Source organism: Scyliorhinus canicula, chromosome 9 (genome assembly GCF_902713615.1).
Source record: "Scyliorhinus canicula chromosome 9, sScyCan1.1, whole genome shotgun sequence".
NCBI classification, from domain to species: Eukaryota; Metazoa; Chordata; class Chondrichthyes; order Carcharhiniformes; family Scyliorhinidae; genus Scyliorhinus; species Scyliorhinus canicula.
Genome location: NC_052154.1, coordinates 193,037,396 through 193,060,661, shown reverse-complemented (window position 1 = coordinate 193,060,661; position 23,266 = coordinate 193,037,396). Strand labels below are relative to the sequence as shown.

The following is a 23,266-nucleotide window of genomic DNA, read 5'->3' as shown; positions in this document are numbered from 1 at the left end:
CAAAAATTGCTGAAAATATTTAGCGGATGTGGCAGCATCTGTGGAGGAAGAAATAGCGGCCTTGATCTTGCAAACCGTGGCCTGGATCTTCCAAACCGTGGCCTGGACCTTCCAAACCGTGGCCTGGATCTTCCAAACCGTGACGTGGATCTTCCAAACAGCGGCCTGGATCTTGCAAACCGTGGCCTGGATCTTCCAAACAGCGGCCTGGATCTTCCAAACCGCGGCCTGGATCTTCCAAACAGCGGCCTGGATCTTCCAAACAGCGGCCTGGATCTTCCAAACAGCGGCCTGGATCTTCCAAACCGCGGCCTGGATCTTCCAAACAGCGGCCTGGATCTTCCAAACAGCGGCCTGGATCTTCCAAACAGCGGCCTGGATCTTCCAAACAGCGGCCTGGATCTTCCAAACAGCGGCCTGGATCTTCCAAACAGCGGCCTGGATCTTCCAAACAGCGGCCTGGATCTTCCAAACCGTGGCCTGGATCTTCCAAACAGCGGCCTGGATCTTCCAAACAGCGGCCTGGATCTTCCAAACAGCGGCCTGGATCTTCCAAACCGTGGCCTGGATCTTCCAAACAGCGGCCTGGATCTTCCAAACAGCGGCCTGGATTTTCCAAACAGCGGCCTGGATCTTCCAAACCGTAGCCTGGATCTTCCAAACAGCGGCCTGGATCTTCCAATCAGTGGCAATGATGGCGGGATTGCCACTGCACTCGCAAATTCTCCCGACTGGACGCTGCTGCACCTTTCTTTCAGGATCTGCCAACCCCGACTTTCACAAAAATGTGCAATGCAGAATCCCTCAGGGAGCTCTATTGGAGTGGAGTAGAGTAAATGGAAGGCAAGGCAGGCCCCCTTCTTACAGCACTAGAATTGTAAGTTTAAAAGTCCAGTCTTGATGTTAACGAATAGGTCAGTGGGTCTGGTGGGTGAGTGGGTGGTCAGATCGGGTCGGGTCCGTTGGTTGGAGACAGTCAGGCTGGCGGAGGCAAAGTAGTCGGGGATAGTCATGTTGGGTAAGGAGGGTCGGGGAGCAATCGTGTGAATGGATGACCGGTCAGGGGTTCAGGACGGGAGGAATGGAGGTCAATTGTGTAGTTATCCAGGTGCTAGACTAGGTTTTAATCTGTTTAACATTACCTGGGTAACACAGAACTGTCCACAGTTTCGAGTCAAGCTCAAAGTCGGAGACATTGGAGCAGGGGGATTGCCCATCGAAAACTGAGACTTGCAAGAAAATAGGTTAAGCTTTCAGTGTCCAGACGCAAATCCTCAGTCATATGTCCAATCTCTGATGATCTAGAGACCGAAACGTTTGGACCCGAGTTAACATTCCGAGTCAGATTTAGCACGTTAGAAATGAAAGAGGGATTAACTGTAATGTGATTTATGTTGTCAAGGTAGAGGTAGGGGATTGTGGGGAGAGGCAAGAACAAAAAGGAACATCTGGGATAGGGTAGAGAGTGAGATTAAATGACAAAGGTGTCATGGAGCAAAGGGCAATGGGAGTTGTCATGATTGTAGTGAAGAGACAAAGCAATTGGCCAGAGGGTAAATGCCTGAACAGTGCTAATACTGCCGCAGGAAACTAATAAAATTCAGCATTCCACATTGATTCTTACCAATTTTTACAGATGCACCATAGAAAGCAGCCTATCTGGCTGCATCACAGCCTGGTATGGCAACTGCTCAGCCCAAGACCGCAAGAAAGTACAGAGAGCCCTGTCCATCATGCCAACCTGCCTCTCATCCATTGACTCTGTCTACACCTCCTGCTGCCTTGAATGAAAATGAAAATGAATGAAAATCGCTTATTGTCACAAGTAAGCTTCAAATGAAGTTACTGTGAAAAGCCCAGAGTTGCCACATTCCGGCGTCTGTACAGGGAGGCTGGTACGGGAAAGCGGGCAGCATAATCAAAGACCCCTCCCAGTCTGGTTATCCTCTCTTTCAACCTCTTCCATCGGGCAGGAGATACAGAAGTCTGAGAACACGCACTGATATGTTCAAAAACAGCTTCTACCCCACTGTTACCAGACTCCTGAATGACCATCTTATAAGAACATAAGAACTAGGAGCAGGAGTAGGCTATCTGGCCCCTCGAGCCTGCTCCGCCATTCAATGAGATCATGGCTGATCTTTTGTGGACTCAGCTCCACTTTCCGGCCCGAACACCATAACCCCTAATCCCATTATTCTTCAAAAAGCTATCTATCTTTACCTTAAAAAAATTTAATGAAGGAGCCTCAACTGCTTCACTGGGCAAGAAATTCCATAGATTCACGACCCTTTGGGTGAAGAAGTTCCTCCTAAACTCAGTCCTAAATCTACTTCCCCTTATTTTGAGGCTATGCCCCCAGTTCTGCTTTCACCTGCCAGTGGAAACAACCTACCCGCATCTATCCTATTTATTCCCTTCATAATTTTATATGTTTCTATAAGATCCCCCGCATCCTTCTAAATTTCAAGGAGTACAGTCCCAGTCTACTCAACCTCTCCTCGTAATCCAACCCCTTCAGCTCTGGGATTAACCTAGTGAATCTCCTCTGCACACCCTCCAGTGCCAGTACGTCGTTTCTCAGGTAAGGAGACCAAAACTGAACACAATACTCCAGGTGTGGCCTCACTAACACCTTATACAATTGCAGCATAACTTCCCTAGTCTTAAACTCCTTCCCTCTAGCAATGAAGAACAAAATTCCATTCGCCTTAATCACCTGTTGCACCTGTAAACCAACTTTCTGTGACTCATGCACTAGCACACCCAGGTCTCTCTGCACAGCAGCATGCTTTAATGTTTTATCATTTAAATAATAATCCCGTTTGATGTATTCCTACCAAAATGGATAACCTCACATTTGGCAACATTGTATTCCATCTGCCAGACCCTAGCCCATTCACTTAACCTATCCAAATTCCTCTGCAGACTTCCAGTATCCTCTGAATTGAACTGATCTCTCCATACACCTTCTCGCTTCTGATGATTAATGACTTGCTTGAAATGTTAATTCTGCCTAACCCTCCACAGATGCTGCCAATCTAGAACATAGAACAGTACAGCACAGAACAGGCCCTTCGGCCCTCAATGTTGCGCCGAGCCATGATCACCCTACTCAAACCCATGTATCCACCCTATACCCGTAACCCAACAAACCCCCCCTTAACCTTACTTTTATTAGGACACTACGGGCAATTTAGCATGGCCAATCCACCTAACCCGCACATCTTTGGACTGTGGGAGGAAACCGGAGCACCCGGAGGAAACCCACGCACACAGGGGGAGGACGGGCAGACTCCACACAGACAGTGACCCAGCCGGGAATCGAACCTGGGACCACTGGAGCTGTGAAGCATTGATGCTAACCACCATGCTACCATGAGGCCCCTGTCGAGACCAAGAGTACAAGGTGAGTGTTGTACCATTTTTCTGACCAGTGGTTAAATTAAGACCCCGCCTGACCTCTCAGGCGGACACAGAAGATCCCATGGTACTCTTTCAAAGAAAAGAGGAGCATTCCCTGGTGCCCTGGCCAATATTAATCCCTCAATGAATATATTTACTCAGGGTCAATGTATATTTTAAGGCATAGTTAAGATTCCTGACTGATGAGGGAGCCAAAGGTGATCAGGGATATGCTGAATGTGGAGGCCACAATCAGCTATGATGTTATTGAATGGCGGAGCAGGTTCGAGGTGCAAAATGGTTAACTCCTACTCAATTGGCACTGCTGTTGTGAGAGCTTACATTGGCTTGAATTGGCTTTTTCTTACATTACAATAATGGCGACACTTCAGAGGTTTATTGGGACTTTGGGATAGCCTGAGGTTGTAAAAAGGTGCTATATAAATGCAAGTTCCTCCTTTTTTTAACATTCTTTATTTCAAGTATCGTAGAATCCCTACAGTGCACAAGGAGGCCACTCAGCCCATCGGTTCTGCACTGACCCTTCGAATGAGTACTCTGCCCATTTAGGAGTGTCCACCCCACCCTATCCCCGTAATCCCATAACCTAAACTGCATACCTGCATAGGCAAAGGGAAAATTTATCATGGCCAATCCACCTAACCTGCATGTCTTTCGGGACGAAACTGGGGCACCCGGAGGAAACCCACGCAGACACGGGGCGAACGTGCAGACTCCGCGCAGACAGGGACCTAAGCCAGGAATCGAACCTGGAACCCTGGAGCTGTGAGGCAGCAGTGCTAACCACTGTGCCACCTTTGAGTTTGATGAGGCTCCTGAAGCTGGATGGACTGAAGTTGCAGCCCAGCTCCCACGTGCTTGGCATCTGAGCCACGCCCCTCCGCACGGCGCCTGCGCACTGGACCTGCCGCCTCTGAGGCGGGGCCGGGAGGGAGACACCGCGCGCGCGGCGTCATTGGTGCGGAGCCGCCAAGAGGGAGGTTGTGACGTCGCGGCCCCGCCCCTCTCCCTGTGCGCGGCGTCATTGGTGCGGAGCAGCCAGGGGGGAGGGGTTTGTGACGTCGCGGCCCCGCCCCTCTCCCTGTGCGCGGTATCACTGGTGCGGAGCTGCCAGGGGGGAGGGGTTTGTGATGTCGCGGCCCCGCCCCTCTCCCTGTGCGCGGCATCACTGGTGCGGAGCAGCCAGGGGGAGGGGTTTGTGACGTTGGGCCCCGCCCCTCTCCCTGTGCGCGGCGTCACTGGTGCGGAGCCGCCAAAGGGGGGGGGTTGTGATGTCGCGGCCCCGCCCCTCTCCCTACGCGGCGGCCGGAGGAGCGCGCGTGCGCGCGGGGAGCAGCTTCTGGGCGCAGGGAGGTGACGTATGGTGTCTGTCTCTCTGTCTGTCTGAGTGTCTCTGTCTGTGTCTGAGGGCGATTGACATGAGGCAGCGCCTGGGCCGCCCCCCGGGGGAGGCAGCCGCCCCCCGGGGGAGGCAGCCGCCAGCTGCGCTGGTCACAGCCGCTCTGTGAGGTCTGGGCGAGGGGCTCAGTTTCGCTGAGAGACCCGGGGTCAGGCCCCAGGCCCAGGGTGACCAGCTCGCAGGAGTTACACCGAGGGCCAGTTCAGCCATGGCACTGGAGGTGGGGGATCTGTCAGAGTGTTGGGGGGGAGGTGGGGGATCTGTCAGAGTGCTGGGGGGTGGGGGAGATCTGTCAGAGTGCTGGGGGGTGGGAGATCTGTCAGAGTGCTGGGGGGTGGGGGAGATCTGTCAGAGTGCTGGGGGGTGGGAGATCTGTCAGAGCGCTGGGGGGGTGGGGGTTCTGTCAGTGCTGGGGGGGGGTCTGTCAGAGTGCTGGGGGGGTGGGGGGGGGTCTGTCAGAGTGCTGGGGGGGTGGGGGGGGTCTGTCAGAGCGCTGGGGGGGTGGGGGTTCTGTCAGTGCTGGGGGGGTCTGTCAGAGTGCTGGGGGGTGGGGGGGGGTCTGTCAGAGTGCTGGGGGGGGTCTGTCAGAGTGCTGGGGGGGGAGATCTGTCAGAGCGCTGGGGGGGGGTTGGGAGATCTGTCAGAGCGCTGGGGGGGGTGGGGGTTCTGTCAGAATGCTGGGGGGGTGGGGGTTCTGTCAGAGTGCTGAGGGGGTGGGGGTGTTTCTGTCAGAGTGCTGGGGGGGGTGGGGGGGTTTCTGTCAGAGTGCTGGCATTAGTCTGCAGGTTATTACGGGCTGGTTTAGCACACTGGGCTAAATCGCTGGCTTTTAAAGCAGACCAAGGCAGGCCAGCAGCACGGTTCAATTCCCGTACCAGCCTCCCTGAACAGACACCGGAATGTGGCGACTAGGGGCTTTTCACAGTAACTTCATTGAAGCCTACTCGTGACAATAAGCGATTTTCATTTTCATTCATTTCATTTTTCAGGGTTGCGGGAGGGGTGTTAACGACTATAACATTTGGGTGGTACAAACTGTAATGTTATTAGAGGCGGTTTAGCTGCTATAATGTTGGTGGGGTTTGGGCTTGTTAGTGAACATAGCATTTCAGGTTTGAGGTGCGCAGCTTGGTAGCACAGTGGTTAGCACTGTTGCTTCACAGCACCATGGACCCAGTTTCGCTTCGCGGCTTGGGTTACTGACTGTGCAGAGTCTGCACGTTCTCCCCGTGTCTGCGTGGGTTTCCTGCGGGTGCTCCGGTTTCCTCCCACAAGTCCTGGAAGACGTGCTGTTAGGTGATTTGGACCCGAACAGGCGCTGGAATGTGGTGACATGGGGATTTTCACGGTAACTTCATTGCAGTGTTAATGTAAGCCTACTTGTGACAATAAAAGTTATTAATTAATTGTGGGAGGGGTGGTGGTGGTAGCCTCTGCTCACTGAGGGAAATAAAGAGGCAAGAGGGCACACCCAGGCTCATTATTCCCTGGTCGGACTCAGAAATATGAGACAAAATACATCCCGTAAGTGGCATAACGTAAACAGTCAAAATAAGGGACGTTTCCCGAGAATGCAGGAAACCCTGCCAAATCCGTCCGTGCAATTGTGGAAAGTTGGAATCCACAAGGCAAAAGCTGCAGATTCATAGCAACAACAATGGGGCCATTCAGCCCCTCAAGCTAGCCCCTCAAGCTAGCACCGCTGCTCATTTAGACCGGCAACTCAATCTCAGGTTGGCAACTCTGGTTGGATGTATCCCAGGAGGTTTTTTGGGGTGATGCTTCCCATCCAGTAATAAAATCCGGCTATGATTTTTCATCTGAATCATTGCCAGTAGTGTCCCAGATTTTTTCTATCCTAAGGACTTCAGCACAATCGTGGAGGGTTGGTAATCCAGCCAAAAGCCACCTTTGATCCAAATCCCTAGATAACCTTGCCCAAAAAAAATGGATTAATCTCAGTCTTGGAAGCTGCAATTAACCTATTGGGGTTCCGCATGGATCAGTGTCGGGGGCCCTTGCTGTTTGTGACCTATATAAATGATTTTGACATTAATGTAGGCGGATTGATCAGTAAATTCGTGGATGATGCGACAATTGGTGGGATGGTGAATAGTGAGGAGGATAGCCTTTGATTACAGTATAGACGGGCTGGTCAGATGGGCAAATGGAATTCAATATGGATACATGTGAGGTGGTACACTTGGGCAGGACAAACAAGGAAAGGGAATACATGATAAAAGGCAGGACCCTGGGAAGCACCGAGGATCAGAGGGACCTTAAGGCAGCAGAGGAGGTGGATACAATGGCTAAGAAGGCATATGGCATACTTAACTTTTTTAGCTGAGTCATAAGAGTTTAAGAGCAGGGAGGTTATGCTGGCTCTGTATACAATGTTGGTTAGTCCACAGTTAGAGTATTGTGTGCAGTTCTGGAATCCATATTATAGGAGGGATGTGATAGCACTGGAAAGGGGGCAGAGGCGATCTACCAGGATGTTGCCTGGGCTGGAGAGTTTTAGTTATGAAGAGAGATTGGATGCACTGGGGTTGTTCTCCTTGGAGCAGAGGAGACTGATGGGTGACATGATTAAGATGTGCAAAATTATGAGAGGCATATATAGAGTAGAGAGGAAGAAACTTTTCCCCTTGGAGGGATCATTGACCAGGGGGCAGAGATTTAAGGTAAGGGGCATGAGGTTAGCGGGGATGTGCTAACCACCGTACTACCCCAAATCAAAGTGGAGAATGTTGGGAGAATCGCTTTGCACGCCAGTGAAATGTTGGCGCTGAAAAATCTTTAATCTGGAAGAGTAGAGAAAAAACTGACATTCTGTTAAAGTCCACAAACAAAATATAAAATGCTGATCACATACTTAGGTAAATGTATCGCTTCACTAGATTAATCGCACACTGGAAACTTCCAGACACTACATTGTTTTCTCCATAGAGTCACTATAGTACAGAATGCGGCCATTCGGCCCATTGAATCTGCACTGACCCTCAAAGAGCCTCTATTTGATTTTTAAAATTTGATTTATTATTGTCACGTGTTGGTATACAGTGAAAAGTATTGTTTCTTGCATGCTGTATAAACAATGGATACCGTACATAGGGAAAGAAGGAGAGACTGCAGAATATAGAGAGTTTAAAAGAGTTAAAAAAATGAAGTTTTAGAAGCATAGTAAAAGATAGAATTAGAGGATATGCTCAGCACAGTTTGCAAGAAGTCGCCTCGCTCCGGCGCTATCTTGGAAACTCTATGGCCCAACCAATCTCCATCGTCCTACCTAAACCTTTGGATACTAAGGGGCAATGTAGTATGGGTAATCCAACTAACCTGCACATCTTTGGACTGTGGGAGGAAACCTGAGCACCCGGAGGAAACCCACACAGATATGGGGAGAATGAACAAATTCCATTTGCACTTGTCACCAGTGCAAAAAGAATGAGCATTTAGTGAAGAAGTGCCGGGATGCTAAGAGAAAGTCGAAGGCTGAGCAGAAAACTTCAAATGCAAGGAATCCTCCTGTACACACACAACTGCGTGGCAAAATTTGGTTCCAACTCCATTTACAAGTTTGCTGACGACAGATCATAATGGGCCGGATCTCGAATAACGACAAGTCAGAGTACAGGAGGACGGTAGAGAACCCAGTGGAGTGGTGCAGCGACAACAATCTATCCCTCAATGCCAGCAAAATTAAAGAGCTGGTCATTGACTTCAGGAAGCAGAGTATCGTAAACACACCTCGTGGAGATGGTTAGTAGTTTCAAATTCCTACGGGTACACATCTCCAAAAATCTGCCCTGGTCCATCCACGTCGATGCTATCACCAAGAAAGCACAACAGCGCCTATAGATCCTCAGGAAACTAAGGAAATTTGGCATGTCCATATTAACTCTGACCAACTTTTACAGATGCACCATAGAAAACATCCTATCGGGCTGCATCACAGCCTGGTATGGCAACTACTCAGCCCAGGACCGCAAGAAACTTCAGAGAGTTGTGAACACAGCCCAGTCCATCACATGAACCTGCCTTTCATCCATTGACTCCATCTACACCTCCCGCTGCCTGGGGAAAGCGGGCAGCATAATCAAAGACCCCTGCCACCCGGCTTACTCACTCTTCCAACTTCTTCCATCGGGCAGGAGATACAAAAGTCTGAGCATGAACAGACTCAAAAACAGCTTCTTCCCCGTTGTTACCAGACTCCTAAACGACCCTCTTATGGACTGACCTCACTAACACTACACCTCTGTATGCTTCACCCGATGCCGGTGCTTATGTAGTTACATTGTGTATGATGTGTTGCCCTATTATGTATATTCTTTTTCTTTTCATGTACTTAATGATCAGTTGAGCTGCTTGCAGAAAAATACATTTCACTGTACCTCAGTACATGTGACAATAAACAAATCCAATCCAATGAGATGTGAGCATCACTGGAAAGCCAGCATTAATTGTCCTTCCCCTGTGGTGTCGATACACCAATGTTGTTAAGGAGGGAATTCCAGGATTTTGACCCAGTGACACGGGCGCAGGGTGGCACTGCTGCCTCACGGGGCCTTGAGTTCAATTCCGGCCTTGGTGACTGTGTGGAGTTTGTACTTTTTCCCCGTGTCTGCGTGGGTTTCCTCCGGGTGCTCTGGTTTCCTCCCACAGTCCAAAGATGTGCAGATTAGGTGGATTGGCTATGCTAAATTGCCCCTTAGTGTCCAAAAGGTTAGGTGGGGTTACAGGGATAGGGTGGGGAGTGAGCCTGGGTAGAGTGCTCTTTAATGGGGTCGGGCAGATCGATGGGCTGAATGGCCTCCTTCAGCACTCTCGGGATTCTATTAAGCATGATACTGTTATGTGTGGAAAGGCCCACTCAATGCTACAGTAGTCCTCCTTTATAACGCGGGTGTTGGGGTCCAAGACAGCCACCCGCGTTGCATCCGAGCCGCGGATATCCACGATGGGGGTTTTAAATAAATTTAAAACCCCCATCGTGGATCTAATTAAAACAAGCACTGCTGCATTTTTAACAACTTAAAAGTTGGATTGGAGGGAGAGAGCAGCTGGCAGTGTCAATTTCAGCGGCCGGCTGATTGTTTCAGTGAGAGAACAGCTTCCCTCTCTGGATCAAAGTGAGCCGGCTGCTGAAATTGACACTGCCAGCTGATTGGAGGGAGAGAGCAGCCAGCAGTGTCAATTTCAGCGGCCGGCTCACTTTGATCTGGAGAGGGAAGCTGCTCTCTCAGTGAAACAATCAGCCGGCCGCTGAAATTGACACTGCCGGCTGCTCGCTCCCTCCAATCCAACTTTTAAGTTTTAATGTTTCTGATTGGAGGGAGAGAGCAGCCGGCAGTGTCAATTTCAGCGGCCGGCTCACTTTGATCCGGAGAGGGAAGCTGACAGTTGGGATCCATAAGCCCCCCCCGCCGTATATCGCGAACCGCGGTATAACGGGGGACTACTGTATTACTGTTGAGTAATTTACAAGAAAGGCAAAATTTGTTAGTATCAAATTGAATTTAAAGCTTACAACTGTCTCTTGGCAGCATGGTAGCACAGTGGTTAGCTCACCTGCTTCACAGCTCCAGGGTCCCAAATTTGATTCCCAGCTGGGCCACTGGCCGTGCGGAGTCTGCATGTTCTCCCCGTGTCTGCGTGGGTTTCCTCTAGGTGCTCCGGTTTCCTCCCACAGTCCATAAATGTGCGGGTTAGGTGGATTGCCCATGCTAAATTGCCCTTAGTGTCCACAAAAGGTTAAGTGGGGGTTACTGGGTTACCGGGATAGGGTAGATACGTGGGCTTGAGTAGGGTGCTCTTTGTAAGGGCCGGTTCAGACTCGATGGGTTGAATGGCCTCCTGCACTGTAAATTCTATGATTCTAATCCGGACCCCTGCCCAAGGCCCACGGACTGATTGTGATTTGGAATTGCAGAATTTTACTTCGCAGGGCACCATTTAGAACATTGGACCCCAAGCTAGCTCTCTGAAAGAGCTACTGATCAGCATTTCCCTTCTTTTCCAATAGCTCTCAGTTTTTCCTTCTTAAATCGTTACCCGACGACCTTTTCAAAGTTGCTGTTGAAGCTGTTTCCACCTCTTTTTTTAAAACTTTGCAATCAGATCGTAATTCAGAACAAAACGTCTACCTAGAAACAAATTCATGTATTGAGAGTAATGGAGTAGAATCTCATTCCTTCCAATTTTCCATTGTTGTTGGAGATACATATGCATTAAAAAAATATTTTTTTCCCCTCTTTTCACCTAATCTTTCTTTCCCTCTATTTTTATTTCTATACTTGATTTAAAATTGAATTCACCATTCTGAGTTGCACTTCCTTGTTCAGGAAGTTGCACAGTTAATTTCACAATTCTTCAATCTGATTAGTTAAGGAGACCATAAGAAATGGGAACAGGAAGAGGCCATTCAGCCCTTCGAGCCTGCTCAGCCATTTAATAAGATCATGGCTGATAGGGGCTGGTTTAGCACACTGTGCTAAGTCGCTGGCTTTTAAAGCAGACCAAGACAGGCCAGCAGCGCGGTTCAATTCCCGTACCAGCCTCCCCGAACAGGTGCCGGAATGTGGCGACTAGGGGCTTTTCACAGTAACTTCATTTGAAGCCTACTTGTGACAATAAGCGATTTTCATTTCATTTTATTTCACAATGTCCACTTTCCTGCCTAACCTCAAAAACCCTTAATTCCCCAACTGATTTAAAACCTATCGATCTCAGCCTGGAAAATGTCCAAGGACTCGGCCTCCATAGCTTCCTGAGCTAAAGAATTCCACAGATTCACCACTCTGAGAGAAGACATTCTTCCTCAAATCCGTCTTAAATGTGCTCCCCCCTCATTCTGCAAATCTGCCCTCTGGTCCTACACTCTCCCACGGAATCATCTTCCCAAAATTTACCCCGTCTGACCCCCTAAGAATCTTCTATGTTTCAATCAAACCACATTTCATTCTTCTCAACTCCAAAGAGTACAGACCCAACCTGTTTAATCTGGAAGTTCCTCCATACCCAGTATCATCCAAGTAAAATCTCCTCTGTACTGACTCCAATGATATATCTTCCTTTCAATAAGGGGACCAAAACTGTACCCAGTATTCTAAATGAGCCTTACTAGAACCTTGTGCATTTGCAGCAACACCTCTTTACTTTTATACTCCAGTCCCCTTTTGATTTGATTGATTTTCTTTTCTTGTCACATGTACCGAAGTACAGTGAAAAGTATTTTTCTGCGGCCAAGGAATGTACACAGTACATACAAAGGAGAGAAAAAAGAATAATCGACAAAGTGCATCGACAAACAGTGATTGAACAGTGCGGAAAAAGGAGCCAAACAAAGCAAATACAGGAGCAAGAGCAGCATAGGGTGTCGTGAATAGTGTTCTTACAGGGAACAGATCAGTCCGAGGGAGAGTCGTTGAGGAGTCTAGTAGCTGTGGGGAAGAAGCTGTTCCTATGTCTGGATTTGCGGGACTTTAGTCTTCGGTATCATCTGCTTGATGGAAGGGTCTGGAAGAGGGCAAAGCCTGGGTGTGAGGGGTCTCTGACAATGCTGTCTGCCTTCCTGAGGCAGCGGGAGGTGTAGACAGAATCAGTGGGAGGGTGGCAAGCTTGTGTGATGCGATGGGCTGAGTTCAAAATCAGCATTCCATTTGCCTTCCCTTTTACCATCTGCACCATGTATGCTAGCTTTTTGAGTTCCATAAAGTCCCTTTGTGCTACAGCTTTCTGAATTCTCCTTTTGAATAACAATCTGCCTTCTCATTCTTGCATCCAAAATGAACAATTTCACATTTTCCCACATTGAATTCCATTTGCCAATTTTCTGCCCACTCGCTCAACCTGTCAAAGCTTTCTGCAAACTATTTATATCCTTCTTACAACCTGCCTTCCCTCCCACCTTTGTATCATCTGCAAATCTGGCCATTGAGCGCTCTGTTCCTTTCTCCAAATCATTAATATTTGCTGCGTAGAGCTGCGGTCCCAGCATTACCCTCCAACCTGAGGAAGATTCCTTTATCATTACTCTCTGCTTCCTGTTAGTTAACCAATCCTCTCTCCATGCCAGAATATTATCTCCAACAAAGTTACAAGGTTATTTGCTTGGTCACTGAGATGCCAGATGCTCTGTAAAAAAACACCACAAGGTTCCCGTCTCTCACTTCTGGCAAGTTGCCCTGCAAAATATCATGGAGATTAAACATGAAGAACATTGTGGCGGCCATTCACTGAATAAATAAAACAAATTTTATTTTTTGAGGCATAGAAACAGCTTGGAGTCATGGCTGTTTTGAGTCAAGGCTTTTTAAAAAAACATATACATAGAACATACAGTGCAGAAGGAGGCCATTCAGCCCATCAAGTCTGCGCCAACCCTCACTTAAGCCCTCACTTCCACCCTATCCCCGTAACCCAATAACCCTTCCTAACCTTTTTGGTCACTAAGGGCAATTTATCATGGCCAATCCATCTAACCTGCACGTCTTTCGACTGTGGGAGGAAACCGGAGCACGCGGAGGAAACCCACGCACACACGGGGAGAATGTGTAGACTCCGCACAGACAGTGACCCAGCAGGGAATCGAACCTGGGACCCTGGTGCTGTGAAGCCACAGTGCTGTCCACTTGTGATGCCCATATGTTCGTTCATGGGATGCGTGCATTGCTGGCAAGGCCAACATTTATTTCCCACCCTGAGTTTCCCTTGGGAACGTGGTGTTGAGTTGCCTTCTTGAACTGCTGTAGACCATGTGTGTAGGAACACCCATTGTGCTGTTAGGGAGGGAGTTCTAAGAGTTTGACCCAGCGACAGCAAAGGAACGGTGATATACAGTAGTCCCCCTTTATAACGCGGGTGTTGGGGTCCAAGACAGCCACCCGCGTTGCATCCGAGCCGCGGATATCCACGATTGGGGTTTTTAATTTATTTAAAATATGCATGCGCTTCCCATTGTGAGTCTACGGGGGGCGGGGGGAGGTCAGACCCCCGTAGACTCACAATGGGAAGCGCATGCATAGATTTTTAAATAAATTTAAAACCCCCATCGTGGATCTAATTAAAACAAGCACTGCTGCATTTTTAACAACTTAAAAGTTGGATTGGAGGGAGAGAGCAGCCGGCAGTGTCAATTTCAGCGGCCGGCTGATTGTTTCAGTGAGAGAGCAGCTTCCCCCTCCGGATCAAAGTGAGCCGGCCGCTGAAATTGACACTGCCGGCTGATTGGAGGGAGAGAGCAGCCGGCAGTGTCAATTTCAGCAGCTGGCTCACTTTGATCCAGAGAGGGAAGCTGCTCTCTCACTGAAACAATCAGCCGGCCGCTGAAGTTGACACTGCCGGCTGCTCTCTCCCTCCAATCCGCGGTATTGCGGAGCGCGGTATAACGGGGGACTACTGTAGTTCCAAATCAGGGTGGTGTGTGGCTTGGTGATCCCGTGCATCTGCAGCACTTGTCCTTCTAAGGTGGTCGAGGACACGATTTGGAAGATGCAGTCGAAGAAGGTCACCACCTCCTTGCTTCATTGCTATTTCAACATCAGATTTTCGGTCTTTTGAGTGGTTGTTGATTTTTCAAATGATGATTGAGTTTCTGAGTGTGTATTTTATCTAACGACTGAGATTTACCTGCCTCTTCCCTTCTTGTTACCTCAATTTATTCTTGTAGGAAGTTATACTTGATGGAAATATGGATTCAAACCAGTCTGAGGAGATGAAGCCAATAATTCTGAGAGAACTAATAAAAGACAGCAATTCTCCTCGACAAAGCAGTAGCGAAAATGTTAACTTGTGTAAGTAAATCTTCATTTTGCACAATTGCTGTGTCAAACAAAGTCTTTTTTTTGCAGGGTTAGGATTTTCAAAAAAAGTCACACAATTAAGATCTGCATATCTCTAGCGCAAAATTGCTCCCATGAAATTGTTCAAAATGTTTTAATTAAACACGTGGCTACAGGGATGGTGCAGGCGGGAGGGATTCAGATTTCTGGATAACTGGGGCTCTTTCTGGGGAAGGTGGGACCTCTATAGACAGGATGGTCTACATCGGAACCTGAGGGGCACCAATATCCTGGGGGGGAGATTTGTTAGTGCTCTTTGGGGGGGTTTAAACTAATTCAGCAGGGGCATGGGAACCTGGATTGTAGTTTTGGGGTACGGGAGATTGAGAGTATAGAGGTCAGGAGCACAGATTTGACTTCGCAGGAGGGTGCCAGTGTTCAGGTAGGTGGTTTGAAGTGTGTCTACTTCAATGCCAGGAGTATACGAAATAAGGTAGGGGAACTGGCAGCATGGGTTGGTACCTGGGACTTTGATGTTGTGGCCATTTCAGAGACATGGATAGAGCAGGGACAGGAATGGTTGTTGCAGGTTCCGGGGTTTAGGTGTTTTAGTAAGCTCAGAGAAGGGGGCAAAAGAGGGGGAGGTGTGGCGCTGCTAGTCAAGGACAGTATTACGGTGGCGGAAAGGATGCTAGATGGGGACTCTTCTTCTGAGGTAGTATGGGCTGAGGTTAGAAACAGGAAAGGAGAGGTCACCCTGTTGGGAGTTTTCTATAGGCCACCTAATAGTTCTAGGGATGTAGAGGAAAGGATGGCGAAGATGATTCTGGAAAAGAGCGAAAGTAACAGGGTAGTTGTTATGGGAGACTTTAACTTTCCAAATATTGACTGGAAAAGATATAGTTCGAGTACATTAGATGGGTCATTCTTTGTACAATGTGTGCAGGAGGGTTTCCTGACACAATATGTTGACAGGCCAACAAGAGGCGAGGCCACATTGGATTTGGTTTTGGGTAATGAACCAGGCCAGGTGTTAGATCTGGAGGTAGGTGAGCACTTTGGAAACAGTGACCACAATTCGGTGACCTTTACGTTAGTGATGGAAAGGGATAAGTATACCCCGCAGGGCAAGAGTTATAGCTGGGGCAAGGGCAATTATGATGCCATTAGACATGACTTAGGATGTGTTGGTTGGAGAAGTAGGCTGCAAGGGTTGGGCACACTGGATATGTGGAGCGTGTTCAAGGAACAGCTATTGCATGTTCTTGATAAGTACGTACCAGTCAGGCAGGGAGGAAGGGGTCGAGCGAGGGAACCGTGGTTTACCAAAGAAGTGGAATCTCTTGTTAAGAGGAAGAAGGAGGCCTATGTGAAGATGAGGCATGAAGTTTCAGTTGGGGCGCTTGATAGTTACAAGGAAGCGAGGAAGGATCTAAAGAGAGAGCTGAGACGAGCAAGGAGGGGACATGAGAAGTCGTTGGCAGGTAGGATCAAGGAAAACCCAAAAGCTTTCTATAGGTATGTCAGGAATAAAAGAATGACTAGGGTAAGAGTAGGGCCAGTCAAGGACAGTGGTGGGAAGTTGTGTGTGGAGGCTGAGGAGATAAGCGAGATACTAAATGAATACTTTTCGTCAGTATTCACTCAAGAAAAAGATAATATTGTGGAGGAGAATGCTGAGACCCAGGCTATTAGAATAGATGGCATTGAGGTGCGTAGGGAAGAAGTGTTGGCAATTCTGGACAAGGTGAAAATAGATAAGTCCCCGGGGCCGGATGGGATTTATCCTAGGATTCTCTGGGAAGCCAGGGAAGAGATTGCTGAGCCTTTGGCTTTGATTTTTTAGGTCATCATTGGCTACAGGAATAGTGCCAGAGGACTGGAGGATAGCAAATGTGGTCCCTTTGTTCAAGAAGGGGAGTAGAGATAACCCCGGTAACTATAGGCCGGTGAGCCTAACGTCTGTGGTGGGGAAAGTCTTGGAGAGGATTATAAAAGATACGATTTATAATCATCTAGATAGGAATAATATGATTAGGGACAGTCAGCATGGTTTTGTGAAGGGTAGGTCATGCCTCACAAACCTTATCGAGTTCTTTGAGAAGGTGACTGAACAGGTAGATGAGGGTAGAGCAGTTGATGTGGTGTATATGGATTTCAGTAAAGCGTTTGATAAGGTTCCCCACGGTCGGCTATTGCAGAAAATACGGAGGCTGGGGATTGAGGGTGATTTAGAGATGTGGATCAGAAATTGGCTAGTTGAAAGAAGACAGAGAGTGGTAGTTGATGGGAAATGTTCAGAATGGAGTTCAGTTACGAGTGGCGTACCACAAGGATCTGTTCTGGGGCCGTTGCTGTTTGTCATTTTTATAAATGACCTAGAGGAGGGCGCAGAAGGATGGGTGAGTAAATTTGCAGACGACACTAAAGTCGGTGGAGTTGTAGACAGTGCGGAAGGATGTTGCAGGTTACAGAGGGACATAGATAAGCTGCAGAGCTGGGCTGAGAGGTGGCAAATGGAGTTTAATGTGGATAAGTGTGAGGTGATTCACTTTGGAAAGAATAACAGAAATGCGGAATATTTGGCTAATGGTAAAATTCTTGGTAGTGTGGATGAGCAGAGGGATCTCGGTGTCCATGTACATAGATCCCTGAAAGTTGCCACCCAGGTTGATAGGGTTGTGAAGAAGGCCTATGGTGTGTTGGCCTTTATTGGTAGAGGGATTGAGTTCCGGAGCCATGAGGTCATGTTGCAGTTGTACAAAACTCTAGTACGGCCGCATTTGGAGTATTGCGTACAGTTCTGGTCGCCTCATTATAGGAAGGACGTGGAAGCTTTGGAACGGGTGCAGAGGAGATTTACCAGGATGTTGCCTGGTATGGAGGGAAAATCTTATGAGGAAAGGCTGATGGACTTGAGGTTGTTTTCGTTAGAGAGAAGAAGGTTAAGAGGTGACTTAATAGAGGCATACAAAATGATCAGAGGGTTAGATAGGGTGGACAGCGAGAGCCTTCTCCCGCGGATGGAGGTGGCTAGCACGAGGGGACATAGCCTTAAATTGAGGGGTAATAGATATAGGACAGAGGTCAGAGGTGGGTTTTTTACGCAAAGAGTGGTGAGGCCGTGGAATGCCCTACCTGCGACAGTAGTGAACACGCCAACATTGAGGGCATTTAAAAATTTATTGGATAAGCATATGGATGATAAGGGCATAGTGTAGGTTAGGTGGCCTTTAGATTTTTTCCATGTCGGTGCAACATTGAGGGCCGAAGGGCCTGTACTGCGCTGTATCGTTCTATGTTCTATGTTCTATGTTATTTGAGAAGACTTGTTTGAATGCTTTCAGGGCCAGGATCTGTTTTTGACCCTTTTATTTAATTCGGGATTTCATCTGCATCTACTTTGACACTTTGGAATGTAATTAATAACTGACCAGATTGGACCAGCCTGTTGAAGACTGATGCAACGTATCCACTTGAAACAACTATCATGTTCTAGAACCTGAGACCATTGGAACCAGAGCAGACCTCCACTATTCAATTCGATCACACTTCTGTATCTTAATTCCATCTACCCGCCTCTATTTCTTCACCAAAAGATTTTGTCTTTATGCTTGGTTAAATACTTCACCGGAATCTGCCCAAACGTCTTTTTTACCTGCTCTTTTCTCGTGCATACCCTGTTTAAAAAAAACAATATTTTGCGATATGTTATCCCAAATATTTGACCTGTGCGGCCTGTCTTTTTCAGAGTACCCAATTCTTATTTTCCAACTAAGGGGCAATTTAGCATGGCCGATCCACCTACCCTGCACGCTGTTTTGGGTTGTGGGGGGTGTCACCAATTCAGATACGGGGAGAATGTGCAAACGGGCGCAGAGTGGTTAGCATTGTTGCTTCACAGCGCCAGGGTCCCAGGTTCGATTCCCGGCTTGGGTCACTGTGCGGAGTCTGCACGTTCTCCCCGTGTCTGCGTGGGTTTCCTCTCACAGGTCAGGAAAGACGTGCTGTTAGGTGAATTGGACATTCTGAATTTTCTCTCTGTGTACCTGAACAAGCCCTGGAGTGTGGCGACTAGGGACTTTTCACAGTAACCTCATTGTAGTGTTAATGTAAGCCTACTTGTGACAATAAAGATTATTATTATATTATACTTCATGTGGACAGTAACCCGGGGCTGAGTTCGAACCCGGATCCTCAGTGCCGTGAAGCAGTAGTGCTAACCACTGCGCCGCCGTGCCACCTTGATGTAATGTTTTTACCTCTCGTCAGTCATGTATTGTATGGCTTCAGTATCTTAGTCCAGTACAATGGTGAGTGACCCATGACTTGTTTAAGCTTCAGAAGGATGGCAGCAAACGTGTGCCACAGGGCCCCACTATACATGGACGAGCAAATAGTTACTTTATTTGTAATTACTATGGATGAGGTTCTCTGGCTTCTCCGCAGCATGTTTCCCGGTGACAGGAGGCAGCCTGCCAGTGGATCATCTGGTCCTGCCGCTGTCAGTGGGATTTCCCATTGAATTCAGACCAGGACGCTGGGAAACCCGGGGAGGGGAGCACGGCATCAGTGGGAGTGCAAGATCCCACTGTCGTGAACAGCTGAAAGGTCTCTCCCTATATGTCCTGATTTCCTCTTTAAATGTGTCCCAAAACTGCAGATTTCCATACGGTATTTCTTTAGTTTCTAAAACAGCGGCATGTGATTTAGAATGCTCTCATAGTTTTAATGGAGAGGCACTTCAACTTTGAGTATGAGCTTGATTCATAATTTATAACTATTTCTGCACACGTTAAATTAACAGATTTCATCTTTACCTTTGGTTCGAAATTTGTTATAAGAGAACAATTCTCTTGAGGGTTGTTGCCTTCTTTCTCAGAAACTGCTCCTCAATGTAAAGTTGTTTTTTTTGTTATCCTTAGCCTCTGAACACTGCCAGGAGAATTTTGTGGGTGGCCATGGAGCACCTGTGTTTGTCACTGACACGCCTATTGCGATTGACACCCCTTCAAGAGCGTTTTACACCATTCCTCCTGGGCTTGCTGTGGGACCATCAGCAAATCGAGATGGGCTTGGAGTGTGGTGCACTGCGAAGGCCATCCCTAAAGGTGTGATATTTGGACCATATGAAGGCCAGGTTGCAGTCGAACAACTTTCTACGGAAAAGCTATATTCCCAGATGGTATGAGATTGTTAAGATAATAGAATGTGGTGGAGGGATAATACAGCAGCTTGACGTTTACCTTTCGCAAGTTTATTCTTCATACAGCACAGTAGCATTACAAACTCCCCGCTGTTCCAGCTGTGTCCATTTATACTCTTTTGGATGTTGAGCCAATGATCCTCACCTGTCTTTAACAATGGAACTGGGAGGCGGCATGTGGCGCAATGGTTAGCACTGGGACTGCGGCGCTGAGTACCCGGGTTCGAATCCCGGCCCTGGCTCACTGTCCGTGTGGAGTTTGCACATTCTCCCCGTTTGCGTGGGTCTCACCCCCACAACCCAGAGTTGTGCAGGTTAGGTTGATTTGTCATGCTAAATTACCCCTTAATTGGAGAAAAAAATAATTGGGTACTCTAAATTTATAAAAAAAAAAAATGCAGCTGGTTTGACAATGTAATTAGCAAAGCAGGCAATTGCTGACACATTGACATGAATGGCTTATTTTTGGTCAACTTTTTTATTATTTCTAATTCCCCATTTCTCTCCCATTAAATCTATTCATCCGCAAGGGCCATTATGATGTCTATTTATTTAGCAGCAGCTAGTGTGCAACAAACTGAAAACAAGTGCAGTCGGCAGCCACATGTTGCTTTCGATGCTGAATCATTTTTTTTTGTTCCACGTCGCGGTTGTACAATTCAGCTGGAGACTTGTCAATGACTGGAATCCCTACCCTGCTCATTGTAAAAAGTGCCCGAGACACATTAGATGACACGTTTGTCAAAGCATGTAGCTTCCTTTATAAGTACACAAGTACAAAAAAAGTTTTCAATTCACAGGTGCAGGAGAGAAATTTTGTCAAACCGGGTGCCTTTGATGAATCTAAATGCAACTGGATGAGGTGAGTTAACAGTTAAACCTTCTTTATCACACAATGTATTTAATGCTTTGTTTTACAGTTACAATTTTCTGGTTATTGACCACCAAACAATATGCATTTCCCCAAAAGTATGTTCTTCATTTGAGATCTCAGGGGAGTATATGGGCGGCAGGTGGCACAGTGGTTAGCACTGTTACCTCACAGTTCCAGGGACCCAGGTTTAGTTCCGGCCTCAGGTAACTGTCTGTGTGGAGTTTGCACTTTCTCCCCGTGACTGCATGGGTTTCCTCCGGGTGCTCCGGTTTCCTCCCGCGGTCCAAAAATGCAGGTTAGGTGCATTGGCCATGATAAATTGCCCTTGGTGTCCAATAGGTCAGGTGCGTTACTGAGTTACAGGGATAGGGTGAGGGAGTGGGCTTAAGCAGGGTGCTCTTTCCAAGGGCTGGTGCAGACTCAATGGCCGAATGGCCTCCTGCCCTGTAAATTCTATGATTCTATGTCCTGACTTCACTCAGTTAACTATTACAACTTAGCAGTTTAGGTTGCTTTTCAATTAAGTTTTCCAAAGAAACTATTTACTTTGGCCCATATATTCTGCTAAATTTAATAAATATTCCTCAGTTTATTTTTCTTCCTTTCCCTCCTCTTCTAAAGATATTGATTATTGGTGGGCGGTACCTCAAGTCAAGTGACTGTTGTCCAAATGCCTGCAAATTACTGAGCAACAGGTAACCAGTCACACCTCAACTCAAACCTATCCTTGCCCTAAGGACGCACGCACCATTTCAGGTGACTAGATAACGTCAGTGGTAACCTTGGCCAACTTTCTTTCTGCTAATCGTGGAGACACTGAGACCAATTGTAGCACCCCATAGATGCCCCTGCTCAGATCAGTGAATTCAGCATGGGCTAGAGACAGAAACTTTACAAGTTTGATGGCTCTTTTCCTCTGGAGCCGTTGAAGAAATAATTAGTAACGGTCTTACTGTTTAATTAATAAAAATTAATGTCTAACTTTTGAATGGGTACTGTTGTTGCAGTGATGGCACACAATTGAAGTTAATACCTGACCAGTTCCCACTCAGCTAATTGGGTGGACAATAGTTGAGAGTAAGGCTTTAAAAAAATTAAAAAATGTCATTAAAGATTTTCCATTTTGCAGTAAATTTTATAAGCGAGCCCATATTACCCACAGCAGATGTTACACAACCAACAGAACAAAACCCAACCAACTGTACATCATCCACAAAGAGAAACAAACTCCCGAAGCCCCCTCCCCCACCCAACAACTGACTGTGTCTAATTCCTTAAAATAAGTAATGAACGGATTCCACCTCCAGTAGAACCCCTCAACCGACCCCCTGATGGTGTACCTGACCATCACCAGGTAAAAGAACTCCATTAGGTCACCCAACCACACCGAGGCACTGGGCAGAGTAGGAGATCTCCACCCCAGCAAAACTCACCTCCGGGCAATCAACGAGGCAAAGGCAAGGACACTCCCGCCTGCAATCCCGGGCGAGTCCAACACCCCAAAAAAGGCCACCACAAGACAAGGCTCCAGGTCAATATTCAGAATCGCTGGTATGGGCTAAAGAAGGAGACCCAAAAGCTGACCCATTTGGGATAAGGCCAGAACATGTGTGTGTGTTTGGCTGTCCCCCGGCACACCGCTCGCACCTGTCCTCTACCTTCGGAAAGAAGGCACTCATCTTAGCTTTGGCCAGGTGCGCCCTATGCACCACCTTAAGCTGGATCAGACCAAGCCGTGCACATGAAGGTGTGGAGTTCACCCTGTGAAGGGTAACTCCATGCCTCATCATCCACTATCAGCCCAGTAGAGAGTAAGGTTGGTGCGATCTCGCCACAAGGTAGGAAAAGAGGAGGGAGAGTCACATCTGTGCTGCTCTTAACGCAATTCATATCAACCTGCTGAGACTCCGGAATAGTGTCAGCTGCAGTTGTTCTTTTTACAATATTGACATTTTGATCGAGAACCAGGCCAGTACGCTCAGCACTATGACTGTACTTGGAACTTGTCATTCTTCATAAGTTACACAAGTTCAATAAATATGTGAAGAGAAAATGATGAGAAAAGGCAAATGTATATCCCTTACAGTCAGAAGCTGGGGAAAATGAGAAGGGGAGCAAAGAAATGACAGAAGAATTGATCATTGGTTCTGTCTTCACAACAGCGGGCACAAGTAACCTCCCAGACATGATAGCGAACCAAGGGTGCTGTCAGAGGTCGGAATTGAAGGAAATCCATATTAGTAAGCAAATGGTGCTAGGGAAATTAATGGGGTTAAAAGCTGATAAATCACCAGGCCCTGATAATCTACATCCCAGAGTATTAAAGAAAATAGCCCTGGAAATATTGGCTGTATTTGGTGGTCATCTTCCAAAATTCTATAGACTCCAGAGCAGTTCCTACAGATTGGAGGGTGGATAATGTAACCCCACCATTTGAAAAGTGAGGGAGAGAAAAGAGAGAGATTTCCAGACCAGTTAACCTGAAATGAGTGGTGGAGAGGATGCTCGAGTTTATTATAAAAAATGGAATAACAGAACATTTGGAAAGCATTAATGGGATTAGAGAAAACCAGCAT

General features: G+C 47.5%; 1 protein-coding gene across 15 annotated transcripts in view; it reads left to right on the top strand.

Moving 5' to 3' along the window:
- The first annotated feature begins 4,653 nt into the window (after nucleotides 1-4,653).
- LOC119971978 (zinc finger protein 665-like) overlaps nucleotides 4,654-23,266 on the top strand; it is a 65,118-nt gene continuing 46,505 nt past the window's right edge. For 6 of the 15 annotated variants that reach the window (XM_038808381.1, XM_038808390.1, XM_038808389.1 and 3 more), the window contains exons 1-4: nucleotides 5,584-6,173; nucleotides 14,499-14,622; nucleotides 19,536-19,795; nucleotides 20,617-20,678. In XM_038808381.1, the coding sequence (XP_038664309.1) occupies nucleotides 6,159-6,173; nucleotides 14,499-14,622; nucleotides 19,536-19,795; nucleotides 20,617-20,678 (461 nt within the window). In that variant the 5' untranslated portion in view covers nucleotides 5,584-6,158. The other 9 variants (XM_038808383.1, XM_038808379.1, XM_038808377.1 and 6 more) reach the window with 9 other exon arrangements.